This window comes from Pongo abelii, chromosome 6 (assembly GCF_028885655.2).
Source record: "Pongo abelii isolate AG06213 chromosome 6, NHGRI_mPonAbe1-v2.0_pri, whole genome shotgun sequence".
Lineage (NCBI taxonomy): Eukaryota > Metazoa > Chordata > Mammalia > Primates > Hominidae > Pongo > Pongo abelii.
The window spans coordinates 149646523-149662998 of record NC_071991.2 but is presented as its reverse complement, the minus strand read 5'-3'; the positions used below and the strand labels follow the sequence as shown (position 1 = coordinate 149662998).

Below are 16476 nucleotides of genomic sequence, written 5' to 3'. Positions count from 1 at the left end.
GCTATGCTTTGTATTCTGTGTAAGTTGCCTGTAATCCTATCTAGAAGCAAGTACAATATAAAATAGTCCAACAATTTATTCATTTACTTAATCTTTATAGATGAGGCCTACTCGTCTTTTTCTCTAAGTTTAGTCTATCCCGTCATCAAACCTGTGTCTTTGTAGTCTCATGTACTGAGGCCTCTAAGTCCCTCAATAGGTATGAAGACCTATCTTCATTCAAACATCCTCCCCAAATCAGCTTCCTCCATCGAACCTCCCTAAATATAGATAAAAGAAACTCTTCCTGAAAAAGTCCAGTAGTAGTGTTCTTATCTCTGAACAATTGATTTCATCTGCTTGTTTGTTGTTTCTTCATCTTCAGTTTTGTTATCTGTTAAATCTTAAGCCTTTAGAGCTCAGATATGGTGTTCATTATAGGATTCTTAGCAAAGTCTTACTTGCATATGAATACCTGTAAATACTTTTTAATGGTGATAGCTTTGCTTTTGTAAGTCATTGTATTTGGCAACATTTTGTATGTACAGTTTAATTGAAGACTTTTCTTTTTAACATAATACCTATTTTCTTTTTAACATAATACCTATTTGCTTTTTTTTTTTTTTTTTAAAGATTTGGATTTCCAGGAGGTAGTCATGGTACCATGCCGAGTCAAGAGCGCTTCCTTGTGCCTCCTCAACAAATACAGGGATCTGGAGTTTCTCCACAGCTAAGAAGATCAATATCTGTAGATATGCCTAGGCCTTTAAATAACTCACAGATGAATAATCCAGTTGGACTTCCTCAGCATTTTTCACCACAGAGCTTGCCAGTTCAGCAGCACAACATACTGGGCCAAGCATATATTGAACTGAGACATAGGGCTCCTGACGGAAGGCAACGGCTGCCTTTCAGTGCTCCACCTGGCAGCGTTGTAGAGGCATCTTCTAATCTGAGACATGGAAACTTCATTCCCCGGCCAGACTTTCCGGGCCCTAGACACACAGAGCCCATGAGACGACCTCCCCAGGGTATACCTAATCAGCTACCTGTGCACCCAGATTTGGAACAAGTGCCACCATCTCAACAAGAGCAAGGTCATTCTGTCCATTCATCTTCTGTGGTCATGAGGACTCTGAACCATCCACTAGGTGGTGAATTTTCAGAAGCTCCTTTGTCAACATCTGTACCATCTGAAACAACGTCTGATAATTTACAGATAGCCACCCAACCTTCTGATGGTCTAGAAGAAAAACTCGATTCTGATGACCCTTCTGTGAAAGAACTGGATGTTAAAGACCTTGAGGGGGTTGAAGTCAAAGACTTAGATGATGAAGATCTTGAAAACTTAAATTTAGATACAGAGGATGGCAAGGTAGTTGAATTGGATACTTTAGATAATTTGGAAACTAATGATCCCAACCTGGATGACCTCTTAAGGTCAGGAGAGTTTGATATCATTGCATATACAGATCCAGAACTTGACATGGGAGATAAGAAAAGCATGTTTAATGAGGAACTAGACCTTCCAATTGATGATAAGTTAGATAATCAATGTGTATCTGTTGAACCAAAAAAAAAGGAACAAGAAGACAAAACTCTGGTTCTCTCTGATAAACATTCACCACAGAAAAAATCCACTGTTACCAATGAGGTAAAAACGGAAGTACTGTCTCCAGATTCTAAGGTGGAATCCAAATGTGAAATTGAAAAAAGTGATGAGAATAAAGATAATGTTGACACTCCTTGCTCACAGGCTTCTGCTCACTCAGACCTAAATGATGGAGAAAAGACTTCTTTGCATCCTTGTGATCCAGATCTATTTGAGAAAAGAACCAATCGAGAAACTGCTGGCCCCGGTGCAAATGTCATTCAAGCATCCACTCAACTACCTGCTCAAGATGTAATAAATTCTTGTGGCATAACTGGATCAACTCCAGTTCTCTCAAGTTTACTTGCTAATGAGAAATCTGATAATTCAGACATTAGGCCATTGGGGTCTCCACCACCAACTCTGCCAGCCTCACCATCCAATCATGTGTCAAGTTTGCCTCCTTTAATAGCACTGCCTGGCCATGTTTTGGATAATACCATGAATTCTAATGTAACAGTGGTCTCTAGGGTAAACCATGTTTTTTCTCAGGGTGTGCAGGTAAATCCAGGATTCATTCCAGGTCAATCAACAGTTAACCACAATCTGGGGACAGGAAAACCTACAACTCAAACTGGGCCTCTAACAAGTCAGTCTGGTACCAGTAGCATGTCTGGACCCCAACAGCTAATGATTCCTCAAACATTAGCACAGCAGAATAGAGAGAGGCCCCTTCTTCTAGAAGAACAGCCTCTACTTCTACAGGATCTTTTGGATCAAGAAAGGCAAGAACAGCAGCAGCAAAGACAGATGCAAGCCATGATTCGTCAGCGATCAGAACCATTCTTCCCTAATATTGGTAGGAGTTTTCTTGAGTCTCAACATATATTACTATGGGTATTAGAGCGGCATGCGATATGCTTATAAGATTTTATTATTAGAATTACAGTTGGAATAGAGCACTGAGTTTTTCTATTCCTCCTTGAGGGTTTTTTTTGTTTTGTTTTGAGACAGAGTCTCACTGTGTCACCCAAGATCGAGTGCAGTGGCGCGATCTCGGCTCACTGCAACCTCCACCTCCCAGGTTCAAGTGATTCTCCTGCCTCAGCCTCCCAAGTAGCTGGACTACAGACACGCGCCACCATGCCTGGCTAATTTTTGTATTTTTAGTAGAGGTGCAGGGTTTCACCATGTTGGCCAGGCTGATCTCAAACTCCTGACCTCAGGTGATCCGCCTGCTTTGGCCTCCCAAAGTGCTGGGATTACAGGTGTGAGCCACCCTGCCTGGCCCTCCTTGAGCTTTAGAATGAAAGCAGTTGGCTGGGCACAGTGGCTCATGCCTGTAATCCTAGCACTTTGGGAGGCTGAAGCAGACAGATTGCCTCAGCTCAGGAGTTCCAGACCAGCCTGGGCAACACAGGACGTGGATGAAGCCGGAAACCATCATTCTCAGCAAACTAATGTAGGAACAGAAAACCATACACTGCATGTTCTCACTCATAAGTGGGAGTTGAACAATGAGAACACATGGACACAGGGAGGGGAACATCACACACCGGAACCTGTCGGGGGGTGGGGGACTAGGGGACGGATAGCAATAGGAGAAATGCCTAATGTAGATGACGGGTTGATGGGTGCAGCAAACCACCATGGCATGTGTATACCTATGTAACAAACCAGCACATTCTGCACAAGTATCCCAGAATTTAAAGTATAATAATTTAAAAAAATAACAAAAAATTAGCTGGGCATAGCAGCGTGCGCCTGTAGTCCCAGCTATTCGGGAGACGGAGGCAGGAGAATGGTGTAAACCCAGGAGGCGGAAGTTGCAGTGAGGCGAGATCGCGCCATTGCACTCCAGCCTGGGGGACAGAGCGAGACTCTGTCTCAAAAAAAAAATGAAAGCAATGAAGAGTTTTAGGTTCTTTCCAGGTAAATTAAGAGATTCAAAACTGAGTTACAAACTTCCCTCAATTCTATTATTTATGGAATTGTTTAATAGAAACTAGTTGTCTTCTTAGTTCCTACATTCCAACCATTGTTGCCATATGTTTTCAGTCATGGAAGGATGAATTTAAGAAAATTATGATGGAAATAAAGCTTCTTACTGTCCTTTTGTGTATGACAAATGCTTGGCGATTTTTTGCTATATAAACCTCTTTAACTTGTTTCTAATGGTTTACTGATTCTAAAAACAACAAAAGCAATGCAGTCAAAATGCCTCAGTGCCTCTAAGAATAAGAATTAGCAATCAAAGGGCACATGTCTAAGCAGTGTGCCTTATTCTAAATAATAAAATTGACATTCCATTTTATATAACCCCAATTTCATCATTTTGCTCCCTTTTTTTCATTTAGATGCAAATAGGTTTTCTCTTAGTAGCTGCTTATTGAGAGGGTATACCCTTAAGAAATTGGTACGTTTTTCTTTTAAGAGTGATAACTAATTTAGTAGAATTCCTTAGTATTGCAAATTCTTATTTGTGATGTTATATTTACTAAAGAAGCCATTCTGATCAGCACTGCAAAAGTTTGGATGAAAGGGAATTAATTGCATTGCTTTAGACTATTGCTTATAATCTCCCTTAAACTTGACTTTTTGTTTTAATTCCTGCAGGACTAAGGTATTAAAGCATGATTCAATTAAGGACTACTGAGATGCAATTAAACCCAGGATAAGGTTGCCATCTCAGAAATCTGTAATGATTATTAAATAATAAAGTTTAAGAGCTTGTAATATTTGAATTACTTCTTAGTGTACCTTGAACTAATTACTATGAAATAAGTAACTTTATATTTCTTTTCTAGATTTTGATGCAATTACAGATCCTATAATGAAAGCCAAAATGGTGGCCCTTAAAGGCATAAATAAAGTGATGGCACAAAACAATCTGGGCATGCCACCAATGGTGATGAGCAGGTAGGTGGAGGGGCTGCTTGTTTTTACTGGGCATCTAGACATTCATGAAATCATTACTAGTTTTTAGAAAAAACATACAGAAAATGGAAAGCCCTTGTTCTAGGAATGAACAATACTATTTAAGTTGTCATGGCATCAGCTCGATATGATCAGATATAAAATGCTATACCGATTTAAGAAATTAGTGTAAGAACCAGTTTAAGAGCATTAGTCTCAAGGATGGTAAATATAAAACATCTTAAAAAGATTTGGAAGATTGGATTTCCTGATTACTCAAGTCAAAGTATTTAAGTCTGTGCTCTTTTAAATACCTTTAGAATTGTTCATGTTATCTAAGATTTTTTTCAGTTAAGACACTGAGTGATTAAAGCAATTATAAATTCAGTTCTAAAATAAAATGTTCCCAAACCGGTTTTGAATCAGAAAAAGAAAGTTACAAGGAATAGATAAGAGGACAGTTGGAAGTTAGGAGTTACAGAGTTTGTCTTTTCTCTCTTAGGAGAAAATCAGAAATGATGCATTAAAGAACACAGTAGGGGTTATTTCAATATCTGAATTTTTGAAATTATGCCCTCTAAGGGTTATTAACCACAGGGCACTGTTTCTTAAATTTTGATCATGGACCACCATGAGAATTATGGGGTAATTTTTTTTTAAATGCAGATTATTTTGCTCTACTGCAGACCTACTAAATAAGAATATCTGGAGATGGTTGCCTGTGTGTCTGTATTTTTAGCAAGCATGAATGAGTCTTACATGTATTACTATATGAGAACCTCTGTCGATAAAGTAAGCATAGAGCCTCAATTTAGTCTAATTATCTTGTTGAAAAACTTTTATATAAAAAAAGTGGATGATTATAGAATTGAATATAAAATTTGCACGAATTTAAGATGCATATATTTCAGAGAAATTTGAATTCTTAAGGGTATGGTTCTTTTCAGTTGTTGAGATACTTTGGACATGGTTAAGAAGCATTTTTGAGATCAAAGTAGAGATAGTGGTTTCTAATGATTTCCATTATTGAGCAATATTTATTAACACTATTTCTCTATCATAGAGGTTCCTAACTGTTTTATGTCTTGAATCTTTTTGGATTCCAGTGAAGCCTTTGAAATTCTCAGAATGTTTTATATGCAGAAAATTTAAAACATAGCATTACAAAGGAAATGATTATACTTGAAATGTAGTTATTAAAATATAATTAAATTTATGGTATATATGCTCCTTAAAGTATTAACAAATTTAGCAATAAACCATAATTTGAAAGTAATGATGAACATAACTAATCTATTAGGTGCCTACAACACTCGATAGGAAAATAATCTGTCTTCTATTGGTGATAGTCGTCGTACTTGCTAATAATATTGTAGTTTCTATGTATATTCAAAACAAGGAAATGCTGAGTTTTATTTACTACTTAGTTTTGTTTTTGTTTTTGTTTCTGAGACGGAGTTTCGCTCTTGTTGCCCAGGATAGAGTGCAATGGCTCACTGCAGCCTTCACCTCCGAGGTTCAAGCGATTCTCCTGCATCAGCCTCTGGAGTAGCTGGGATTACAGGCACATGCCACCATGCCCAGCTAATTTTTGTATTTTTTAGTAGAGACAGGGTTTCACCATGTTGGTCAGGCTGGTCTTGAACTCCTGACCTCAGGTGATCCACCTGTGTCCGCCTCCCAAAGTGCTGGAATTACAGGCATGAGCCACTGCACCTGACCAGCACTTAGTTTTAAATATGGACCTCAGAATTTGAGGCCTTTCAGCATCTGATGCTCTTTTAGCATCATGTGTCTGCTGGTTAGATACATTAGTCATGTATCAGGTATATGGCTTACTATTCTACTGACTGCTTTTTAGAAATGGAAGTGATAGTCCCTTCTTAGAGTAGTGTGATATGTTGAGTTAGGATGATAGACCATGTGTGATATTCAGATTAGAAGATCATTTAGACCAGACCTGTAGCAGTGGGTAGGGTGACAGATGAATGAAAAACCTGAGTAAATAATTTAAAAACATATTCTATATCCTAATAGTACTTAAATAGTAATATACAGCTTTGGAATACATTTTGAAAATTGTATATATATCTTGATATATTAAAGCATTTGATAATGCCAGAGGAAATATTTTCATGTAAGCAGTAATGCTTCTGTGAAGTTTTTATAGTTTTAATTAGAATGAGTAACATTTCTCTAAACACGTTTAACTATGCAGACTGATCTTGGTCAGTCGTCAATTTTTGATGTGCTTTAACATTAGATATAGAAATGTAAGAAAATGTATGAAAATTCTTAAATAGGGAAATGTCTTTTGTTTTAGAATATAAAATAACTAAACTCTCAATTAGTTTTTAATAAAGACTGGAATGAGAAAACATTTCCTTAGAGTTTATGTTATAAAACTAAATCAACTTATTTTTATTCTGAAGTTTTGAATTCATTTTATCGTAAGGTGGAGTGAGGCACATAATAGAGAGTAAAACCTCTAGAGTCAGCCTAGCTGGCTTCTTATTGCAGCCCTACTAGTCCTTGTGGGGAAGGTTACGGAATATCTCTGAATCTTACTTTCATCATAAGTAACATGAGGGTGCTAAGAGCACACACTTGATAGAATTACAGTGAGGATCACATCTGCTCAGTACATGAAAAGTAGGGCTTTAGTGTTTTGAAGAAGAAGAAATTGCCACTATTCTTCTCTGGAAGAGAAAACTGTTAAGCACCTAATACAGTTTTTAATATTAATAATTTCTAAACGCTCATCATTTGATACTGGTGTACCCTGTTTTGACAGGTTCCCTTTTATGGGCCAGGCGGTAACTGGAACACAGAACAGTGAAGGACAGAACCTTGGACCACAGGCCATTCCTCAGGTAACACTGCCTGTAATGAGTCACTCTAGAATGCACGCTTTTCTGTTTCCCAGCAAACTCATGCTTTAGAGTAAGGCCCCTGCTAGAGAGTAGTATTAGGTTTGTGCAGAAGTAATTGCGGATTTCACCTTACGCCATTTGCCAGTGGCAAAAACCGCAGTTACTTTTTCACCAACCTAAATAGTAGCCTTATTATCAGCACAGCCAAAACTAACCAAAAAGACATTTTACTGCTTTTTAAACAAAAGACAAATTAAGGTTAAAAAAATTGGCTGTGATTTCTGAAAAGGATTTATATACTTACGGGTTAAAAGTCACTTGATGGCAAAACCAAATGCTCAGGACTTTTGGTTTTACTTTTATTCACTTATTTTAACTCCAGAAGGACATTTGCATGTCCTGCATTTTGGAATTAAACCCATTATATTTAAAATGTAAAACTTCTATAAGTACTAGAAGACGGCGGGGTACGGTGGCTCACGCCTCTAATCCCAGCACTTTGGGAGGCCGAGATGGGCAAATTATGAAGTCAGCAGTTTGAGACCAGCCTGACCAACATAGTGAAACCCCATCTCTACTAAAAATACAAAAATTAGTCAGGCGTGGTGGCGCGCACCTATAGTCCCAGCTACTTGGGAGACTGAGGCAGGAGAATCGCTTGAACCCGGGAGGCAGAGGTTGCAGTGAGCCGAGATCACGCCACTGCACTCCAGCTTGGGTGACAGAGCGAGACTTTGTCTCAAACAAACAAACAAAGCAACTAGAAAACAATATGCTATATTTTCTTCCTTTTTTCTTCCCATCCTTGTTGAAAGATATGCTATATTCTTAATATAATATCAAGCAGTCTCTGGGGAAGTAAAACTCATATATTTTTGTCAATGATTTCTTTTTTATAAAGGGAGCTACTTACTATAATACATGTCCTGTTTTCTTCCTTTCCCTGCCAGTTATGCTTTAGATTTATTATGCTGATAATTGTGTTCTTCTCATTATTAAAAGAGGAAACAGAAGCCATTTGATATAATGGGAAAAGCATAGCCTTTATAGCTAAGTTTTTTAAAGAAATTATAGTTCCACTATGAATTTATTGTGCAACTTTGGGCAAATTCTTTAGCCTCTTGTTTTTTAATATGTCAAATGTTAAACCAACTGCTTTGTACTATTGTGAAGATTACACATAATACATTCTGGCTGCTAGTATAAGTTTATAATTATTACCTTGTATACAGCTCATGTTAAGGAGAACTTGTGACAACTGGATAAACATTTTTCAGCATTAATTTGTTAGGTGATTATCAGGGACTTGTGAGATTAATAACTGCTTGTTCAGTCACCTGGAAGAAATAAGACTTTTAACTTGAAAATAAAACGAATTAAATACTTATTATTTACTTATTTTTTTAATTTTTTTGGGAACAGGATCTTGCTGTGTTGCCCAGGCTGGCCTCAAACACCTGGGCTCAAGCGATCCTACCACCTCAGCCTCCCAAGTAGCCGGGACTACAGGCGTGTGTAGAAAATAAGACTAATATTTTTATTAACTTATTTTTCTTTTATATTTGTGCATGTTAGAGACATTAGTTTTTGTTATAAATAACCATGCTGTGGAGTGGCATTTAGTCAATCTGGAACTTGTGTTTGATTGAAGCAGAAACCAGGTAAACTTCATCAAAAAGTGAGATTTTTGATATAGATCTCTCGCTTAGTATTAGCAGTAACTGATTTGCCCTGTATTATATTTCTGATGAATAATCCTTTACCTCAAGCATAATTGTTTTCAGCCAAAATCTAGACAGTGTAGTAGTTCAGAGATAGTAATAAGAATTCAGAATTAGGTTGCCACCACTAAATTCATTCTACTTTTTATAAAAAAACCTTTAAAAGATATCTTAGGAAATTAAAGGGTTTTTTCTTCCATTTCTTTTTCTTTCTTTCTTTTAAAGTTTTTTCCCCCCTTTAACTGAAATGTGGAATAAACATATTTGTAAATTTTACTTATTTTAGGATGGCAGTATAACACATCAGATTTCTAGGCCTAATCCTCCAAATTTTGGTCCAGGCTTTGTCAGTAAGTATAAATCTAATAAGTTAATGTTTTCTGGGGATTGCTTGTCTGCACTCTATGTGTGCTGTTCTAAACCTGAAGTGAGTGTAGGTACACCAGTTCAAGCCCAGGTGCCCTCCTGTCTTACTAAACATCACTGCCCTATTAGGCAACTCTTCTTCAAGGCGTGTGTTTTCATTGCTTTTTTCACTGTGCATGAAGAATTATAGTTACAGAAAAGTATTTTAATACAGAAAAACCATCTTCCCCATTCTCTTCAATATTGTTGCTGTTTTTGTGTACAGATTGGGCACTTTACAGTCTATAGAATTAAACCACGTTTTGCTCTAAGAACTGTCTTCCTAAGTGACAAGGACACTAAATGGGAAAAACAAAGGGATTATACTTAGCAATAAGTTGGGTTAGCAGCATGGTGTAAAGGTCAGGTATGCAAGGTGCCCCTGAATCCTTTCTAGTTATTTGCAGGGGTCCCAAGGTGGTTCAGGATAGTGTTTAAAGTTCTCCCCAAACTGAACCTTTCTGAAATCTTCAGACTGTTTAGCTAACTTTTTTTTCACCATTATTTTTCATTTTGCTCACCTCTGCTCTCCTGGTTCCAGAAACCAGAAAGGCTTTCCTTGCGGTAGGTCTCATTCTACCAGAAGCAGAACTTCTGAAATCTTGTGAAAAAGCCTGTTCTTAATAAATGCCCTTCAAATTTAGTAGACTAGATTTCAAGTTCATACATGTACTGGAACTTCTGGGTTTAGGAACAAACCCAAAGTCTGACCTTTTGAAATTCCCCCTACATTAATTGTTACTATAATTTGAATACATATTTGCATTAAAAACAAGTAAAGAACTATACCAACTGGCTTTTTCTGGCTTTATTGTGCCCATTGGCTTTGGTTGGATTCTTAATGTATGACAATATTCTGTTATCATTGATGTTATTCTCAGCGAATGTCCTTCTTAGAAATGTATTTATTCATTTCTTTGTCTTGTAGTGAGTCAAAAAGGTATATTCAGAATTTCACTACATACGATGACTTTTTTTTACCCCTTGGACTGGGTATCAATGAAGTAAAGTGCCCTTAAAGTATAAAGAAGAGAATATTGGTACAAAATGAAGAGATATAGCCATTTGGGGAGAATTACTGGCAGTTATAAAAGTAGAAAATGTTTTGCTTGGTTAACTATTCCCTCCCCTTATTTTAAAAAATATAAACTACAGAATAATAATTACCAATGTTTTCAACTTATGGATTTCCTTTATAAGTCATAGACTTTAAATTATTCCATTCTAAAACATTCTGCGTTCCCTTTCTCTCTGTTTAGGATATTTTTTCATTATTAAGAAATAGGAAAGAACTTATAAACTCAGGAAAATTAACATGGGAAGTGATTTCCTAGTCTATGCGCTAGACGTTAATGGGATATGTCTTTGTCTCTTCAAAATCTGTAAAGTCGTATTCATAAAATGCATGTATACCTTAGTATGTAGCTTGGCTTGTGGATTAGAGAATTTGTTTAGTAAAAAAAAAGAATTACATTACATGAGTCTCCTTTTCCAAGATTGGATTTGTAATATTTATAAGTGCTAAGTTAACCAGTATCTCAAGAATGTGCCTTCTCTGGCTTTCTCAATTAAATATTTTTCTAAAATCTGATATTTTATCATTACATAATGGTCTAATATTTAGTATTGTGTTTTCAAATTTCCTATTATGTGGTCATGGTGAAACTGCTTCCTTACAAAATAGATTTGTGTAACTTAAAATGTTGGACTCTTTAGAAAATTAACACAACTGAATTTTAATTTTTCCTCAGATGATTCACAGCGTAAGCAGTATGAAGAGTGGCTCCAGGAGACCCAACAGCTGCTTCAAATGCAGCAGAAGTATCTTGAAGAACAAATTGGTGCTCACAGAAAATCTAAGAAGGCCCTTTCAGCTAAACAACGTACTGCCAAGAAAGCTGGGCGTGAATTTCCAGAGGAAGATGCAGAACAACTCAAGCATGTTACTGAACAGCAAAGCATGGTTCAGAAACAGCTAGAACAGGTAATAAATAGGTTTGCAAAATAGAAACTACCAACAATTAATGAGTAGAATGTTTTGGTGTGTCGTCCATTAGTGACTTTGACTAGTGATTTTTTTTGACTAGTATTAAATGGCATTAAAAGTACATTGCCAAAAAGTGACAGCTCTGAGACCTCTTAGTAACTGCAGCCATAACAGCTCCAGTCTTTTACTTAGAGTGATGGTCACAGCACATACTAAATAAATGACACAAAAGAGATTGAGTCTCATAATTTCGACTTCGAAGAACTGTTTTCAACCTTGGTATAGTTGGAGACGTTATTTTTTCTGCACTAAGAAATCACTGCAAAGACCATGTTTCCATTATACATCATTGAGAGTATTCAACTCAACTGAGGACCGAGCTCATGGGGAGATACTGGGTTTAGTTTGGAATAAGAATTGGGGGCCCAGGAAGTATTGTTGTTTACTTGGAGTTGATATTATTTCTTAATGTTTTGGTCTTAAAATACATTGGTATGTCTTATGTGAAGGACTGTTCCAGAAAAATGAAATCATTTTGCCATTATCTTCTATTATAAACCAGATGTTTATCAGAATATTTAAACTGAATAATATACTAGAAAAGAACATGTAAAAATTGTATTTAAAATAAAACAGTAGTAGTGTACAAAATGGGTTCAGAGCCAACTCCTAGGTATATTTACCCAAGTAAATTAAAAACTTCAGGTTCAGGCCAGGCGTGGTGGTTCATACCTATAATTCCAGCACTTTGGGAGGCCGAGGTGGGTGGATCACTTGAGGTCAGGAGTTTGAGACCAGCCTGGCCAACATGGTGAAAACCCGTCTCTACTAAAAATACAAAAATTAGTTAAGTATGGTGGCGTGTGCCTGTAATCCCAGCTATTTGGGAGGCTGAGGCAGGAGAATCCCTTGAACCAAGGAGTCAGAGGTTGTGAGCCGAGCTTGCGCCACTGTACTCCAGCCTGGTGACAAAGTGAGACTCCATCTCAAAAAAAAAAAAAAAAGTGAGTGCTCTATAGTGAACACTGTAGGAAGCACTTCCATTTACATTGTCTTATCTACATCTTTCTGAAGGAGTTACTATTATCCCCATTTTACAAACTGATTCATTGTAGAGGTTATAAACACTGTGTACATGTGGCCAGGCACGGTGGCTCACGCCTGTAATCCCAGCACTTTGGGAAGCCAAGGCGGGTGGATCACCTGAGGCCAGGAGTTCGAGACCAGCCTGGCCAACATGGCAAAACCCGTCTCTACTAAAAATACAAAAAGTTAGCCAGGCATGGTGGCAGGTGCCTGTAATCCCAGCTGCTTGGGAGGTTGAGGCAAGAGAATTGCTTGAACCCGGGAGGTGGAGGCTGCAGTGAGCCGAGATTGCACCATTGCATTCCAGCCTGGGCAACAAGAGCAAAACCCTTGTCTCAAAAACAAAACAAACAAAACAAAAAAATCCCAAAAAATACCCCCACTGTACATGTTTGCTTATAACTGTTAGATTAGGGATTTGGACTCAAGTGTCTTATCTTCAAACCACAGCTACCACGATAACGTACCAACAAGGTGATTATAATTCCAATTGTTTAAAACTAGGATTATTCCAGAATGAAAAGTTTCTGTTCTCTTTAAATCTGCTCTCTGGGTTCATGTTTACTGTAGGTTAATATTCTTGTAAAGATATGTTTAATAAAGAATTTTTTTTTTTTTTTAGCACTTTCATTGCCATCTGACATATTTGTACAAGGTCTTTTGATGAGGGCCTAATTTTTGCATATCCATGGATCAAATCCTATTTAGAAGCTAATACTTGAGAAATGGGATACATCATCTATTACATAGTTGCCAAAGATCCAGTATAATTATATTAAGATAAGCAGTTTGATGGTAATGTTTTAAAAAGTATTATAAAATATCATGGGAAAGACATGGATGACCACCTTATATATCCCAGATACTGTTGTAGGTGCTTTCTGTACTTTCTTACTACTTCACCAACCAATGGTAATTTCTCAGTTCTAACCAGTAAACTGGCCAGGAAAAATAAGAAAATAGGAGTTACACAACTGTTGAAAAAGAGATCAAACACGATTATTTGCAGAAAATATTAGTCTACCTGGGGAACCCAAGAAAATACTTTGAAAAACTATTAGAACTCCTGGGTTTAGTATATTAACCTAATATTTATCTAAAAATTCATATACACATCCTTTTGCATTCCTTCTTTCCCTAGCTTGCTGAATGAGATGATGAGGTTCTCCAGAGCATAGATTGCGTCTTGATTGATATCTGGTCTGTAGTATTGAGCACATTGGGACACAAAGGTTTTTGGAATTGATTAATTAATTGATATTAGCCATTATATTAAGAGACTATTTACAGACTATTCAAAATACTGCCTCGGAGCTTGTATAGATTTCAGAAATTATAATTTGAGTGTTAGCCATTAAATTGAAAGTGTTCAACAAATTTAGTCTTTTTAATCTGGGTGGGGGGTGTGATATTCATGCTGGTAATTGATCTTGTGTTAAAATGTTGTACAATTTATATATTTAAGAAATGAAATCTTTAAATGGTTCAAGTTTGAGTTAAGTCTGTTATTCTAACATTGTATGTTAATGTAATTTCTAGGACATCAAAATTAGCTGCTTGTGTAACCTTTTTTTATTGTATATTTTTTATGTATAGTATAAATAGTATATATGAGTTTCACCATAAGATTTTAATACCTATTTTACAAAACCATTTTTGATATTTCATATGTGAAGCACTTTTACAGATAACTTTATAAAAATCCTGTTGTTAAAGAGATTGACAGTCGTTAGTTAAGGCTTATCAATTCAATTTTTTTGTGACTTTTGCAGTTACCCAAGCAAAATATGTTTGCTTCTACAGGGCCAAACTGCCCTCTGTGTAACCTCAACCACAGTCATCAGCCAGTGTTTTACTTCAGTACCTGTGCTGTATAGAAATGAGTAATGATGCATTTTGTTATTCTAGATTCGTAAACAACAGAAAGAACATGCTGAATTGATTGAAGATTATCGGATCAAACAGCAGCAACAGCAGCAGCAATGTGCGATGGCCCCACCTACTATGATGCCCATTGTCCAGCCCCAGCCACCCCTAATTCCAGGTGCCACTCCACCCACCATGAGCCAACCCGCCTTTCCCATGGTGCCACAGCAGCTTCAGCACCAGCAGCGCACAACAGTTATTTCTGGCCATACTAGCCCTGTTAGAATGCCCAGTTTACCTGGATGGCAACCCAACAGTGCTCCTGCCCACCTGCCCCTCAATCCTCCTAGAATTCAGCCCCCAATTGCCCAATTACCAATAAAAACTTGTACACCAGCCCCAGGGACAGTCTCAAATGCAAATCCACAGAGTGGACCACCACCTCGGGTAGAATTTGATGACAACAATCCCTTTAGTGAAAGTTTTCAAGAACGGGAACGTAAGGAACGTTTACGAGAACAGCAAGAGAGACAACGGATCCAACTCATGCAGGAGGTAGATAGACAAAGAGCTTTGCAGCAGAGGATGGAAATGGAGCAGCATGGCATGGTGGGCTCTGAGATAAGTAGTAGTAGGACATCTGTGTCCCAGATTCCCTTCTACAGTTCCGACTTACCTTGTGATTTTATGCAACCTCCAAGACCCCTTCAGCAGTCTCCACAACACCAACAGCAAATGGGGCAGGTTTTACAGCAGCAGAATATACAACAAGGATCAATTAATTCACCCTCCACCCAAACTTTCATGCAGACTAATGAGCGAAGGCAGGTAGGGCCTCCTTCATTTGTTCCTGATTCACCATCAATCCCTGTTGGAAGCCCAAATTTTTCTTCTGTTAAGCAGGGACATGGAAATCTTTCTGGGACCAGCTTCCAGCAGTCCCCAGTGAGGCCTTCTTTTACACCTGCTTTACCAGCAGCACCTCCAGTAGCTAATAGCAGTCTCCCATGTGGCCAAGATTCTGCTGTAACCCATGGACACAGTTATCCGGGATCAACCCAATCGCTCATTCAGTTGTATTCTGATATAATCCCAGAGGAAAAAGGGAAAAAGAAAAGAACAAGAAAGAAGAAAAGAGATGATGATGCAGAATCCACAAAGGCTCCATCAACTCCCCATTCAGATATAACTGCCCCACCGACTCCAGGCATCTCAGAAACTACCTCTACTCCTGCAGTGAGCACACCCAGTGAGCTTCCTCAACAAGCCAACCAAGAGTCAGTGGAACCAGTCGGCCCATCCACTCCCAATATGGCAGCAGGCCAGCTAGGTACAGAATTAGAGAACAAACTGCCCAATAGTGATTTCTCAGCGGCAACTCCAAATCAACAGACTTACGCAAATTCAGAAGTAGATAAGCTCTCCATGGAAACCCCTGCCAAAACAGAAGAGATAAAACTGGAAAAGGCTGAGACAGAGTCCTGCCCAGGCCAAGAGGAGCCTAAATTGGAGAAACAGAATGGTAGTAAGGTAGAAGGAAACACTGTAGCCTGTCCTGTCTCCTCAGCACAGAGTCCTCCCCATTCTGCTGGGGCCCCTGCTGCCAAAGGAGACTCAGGGAATGAACTTCTGAAACACTTGTTGAAAAATAAAAAGTCATCTTCTCTTTTGACTCAAAAACCTGAGGGCAGTATTTGTTCAGAAGATGACTGTACAAAGGATAATAAACTAGTTGAGAAGCAGAACCCAGCTGAAGGACTGGTAAGTGTAAATCATAAGAACGACAACTTTTTTCTTTTGTTTTAAATTATACTTACAGCAGATTAGTACCAGCAACTATATTTCCACATTATTCTACAACCTTTTTATTCTAAAGGACCATTTTTTATTTTGTCATTTCTACCTCTCTGGAACCCATGTTTTTACTTATATCTAAGCTATATTAAATAATAATTTGTTTACTATTTTTTAAAAAGCAAAGGCATGTATTGCATTTCATATATAACGTGATGTGTAGCAACTGGTTATTACCACATTGAGTTGATATGACTA

General features: G+C 37.7%; 1 protein-coding gene across 25 annotated transcripts in view; it reads left to right on the top strand.

The window, feature by feature from the left end:
* The window catches only part of KMT2C (lysine methyltransferase 2C), a 303762-nt gene that overhangs the window by 260041 nt on the left and 27245 nt on the right, over positions 1 to 16476 (top strand). For 24 of the 25 annotated variants that reach the window (XM_063726211.1, XM_063726208.1, XM_063726207.1 and 21 more), the window contains 6 exons: positions 613 to 2429; positions 4378 to 4489; positions 7281 to 7359; positions 9367 to 9430; positions 11237 to 11469; positions 14467 to 16185. In XM_063726211.1, the coding sequence (XP_063582281.1) occupies positions 613 to 2429; positions 4378 to 4489; positions 7281 to 7359; positions 9367 to 9430; positions 11237 to 11469; positions 14467 to 16185 (4024 nt within the window). The remainder of the gene's footprint in view (positions 1 to 612; positions 2430 to 4377; positions 4490 to 7280; positions 7360 to 9366; positions 9431 to 11236; positions 11470 to 14466; positions 16186 to 16476) is intronic. The other variant, XM_063726216.1, reaches the window with a different exon arrangement.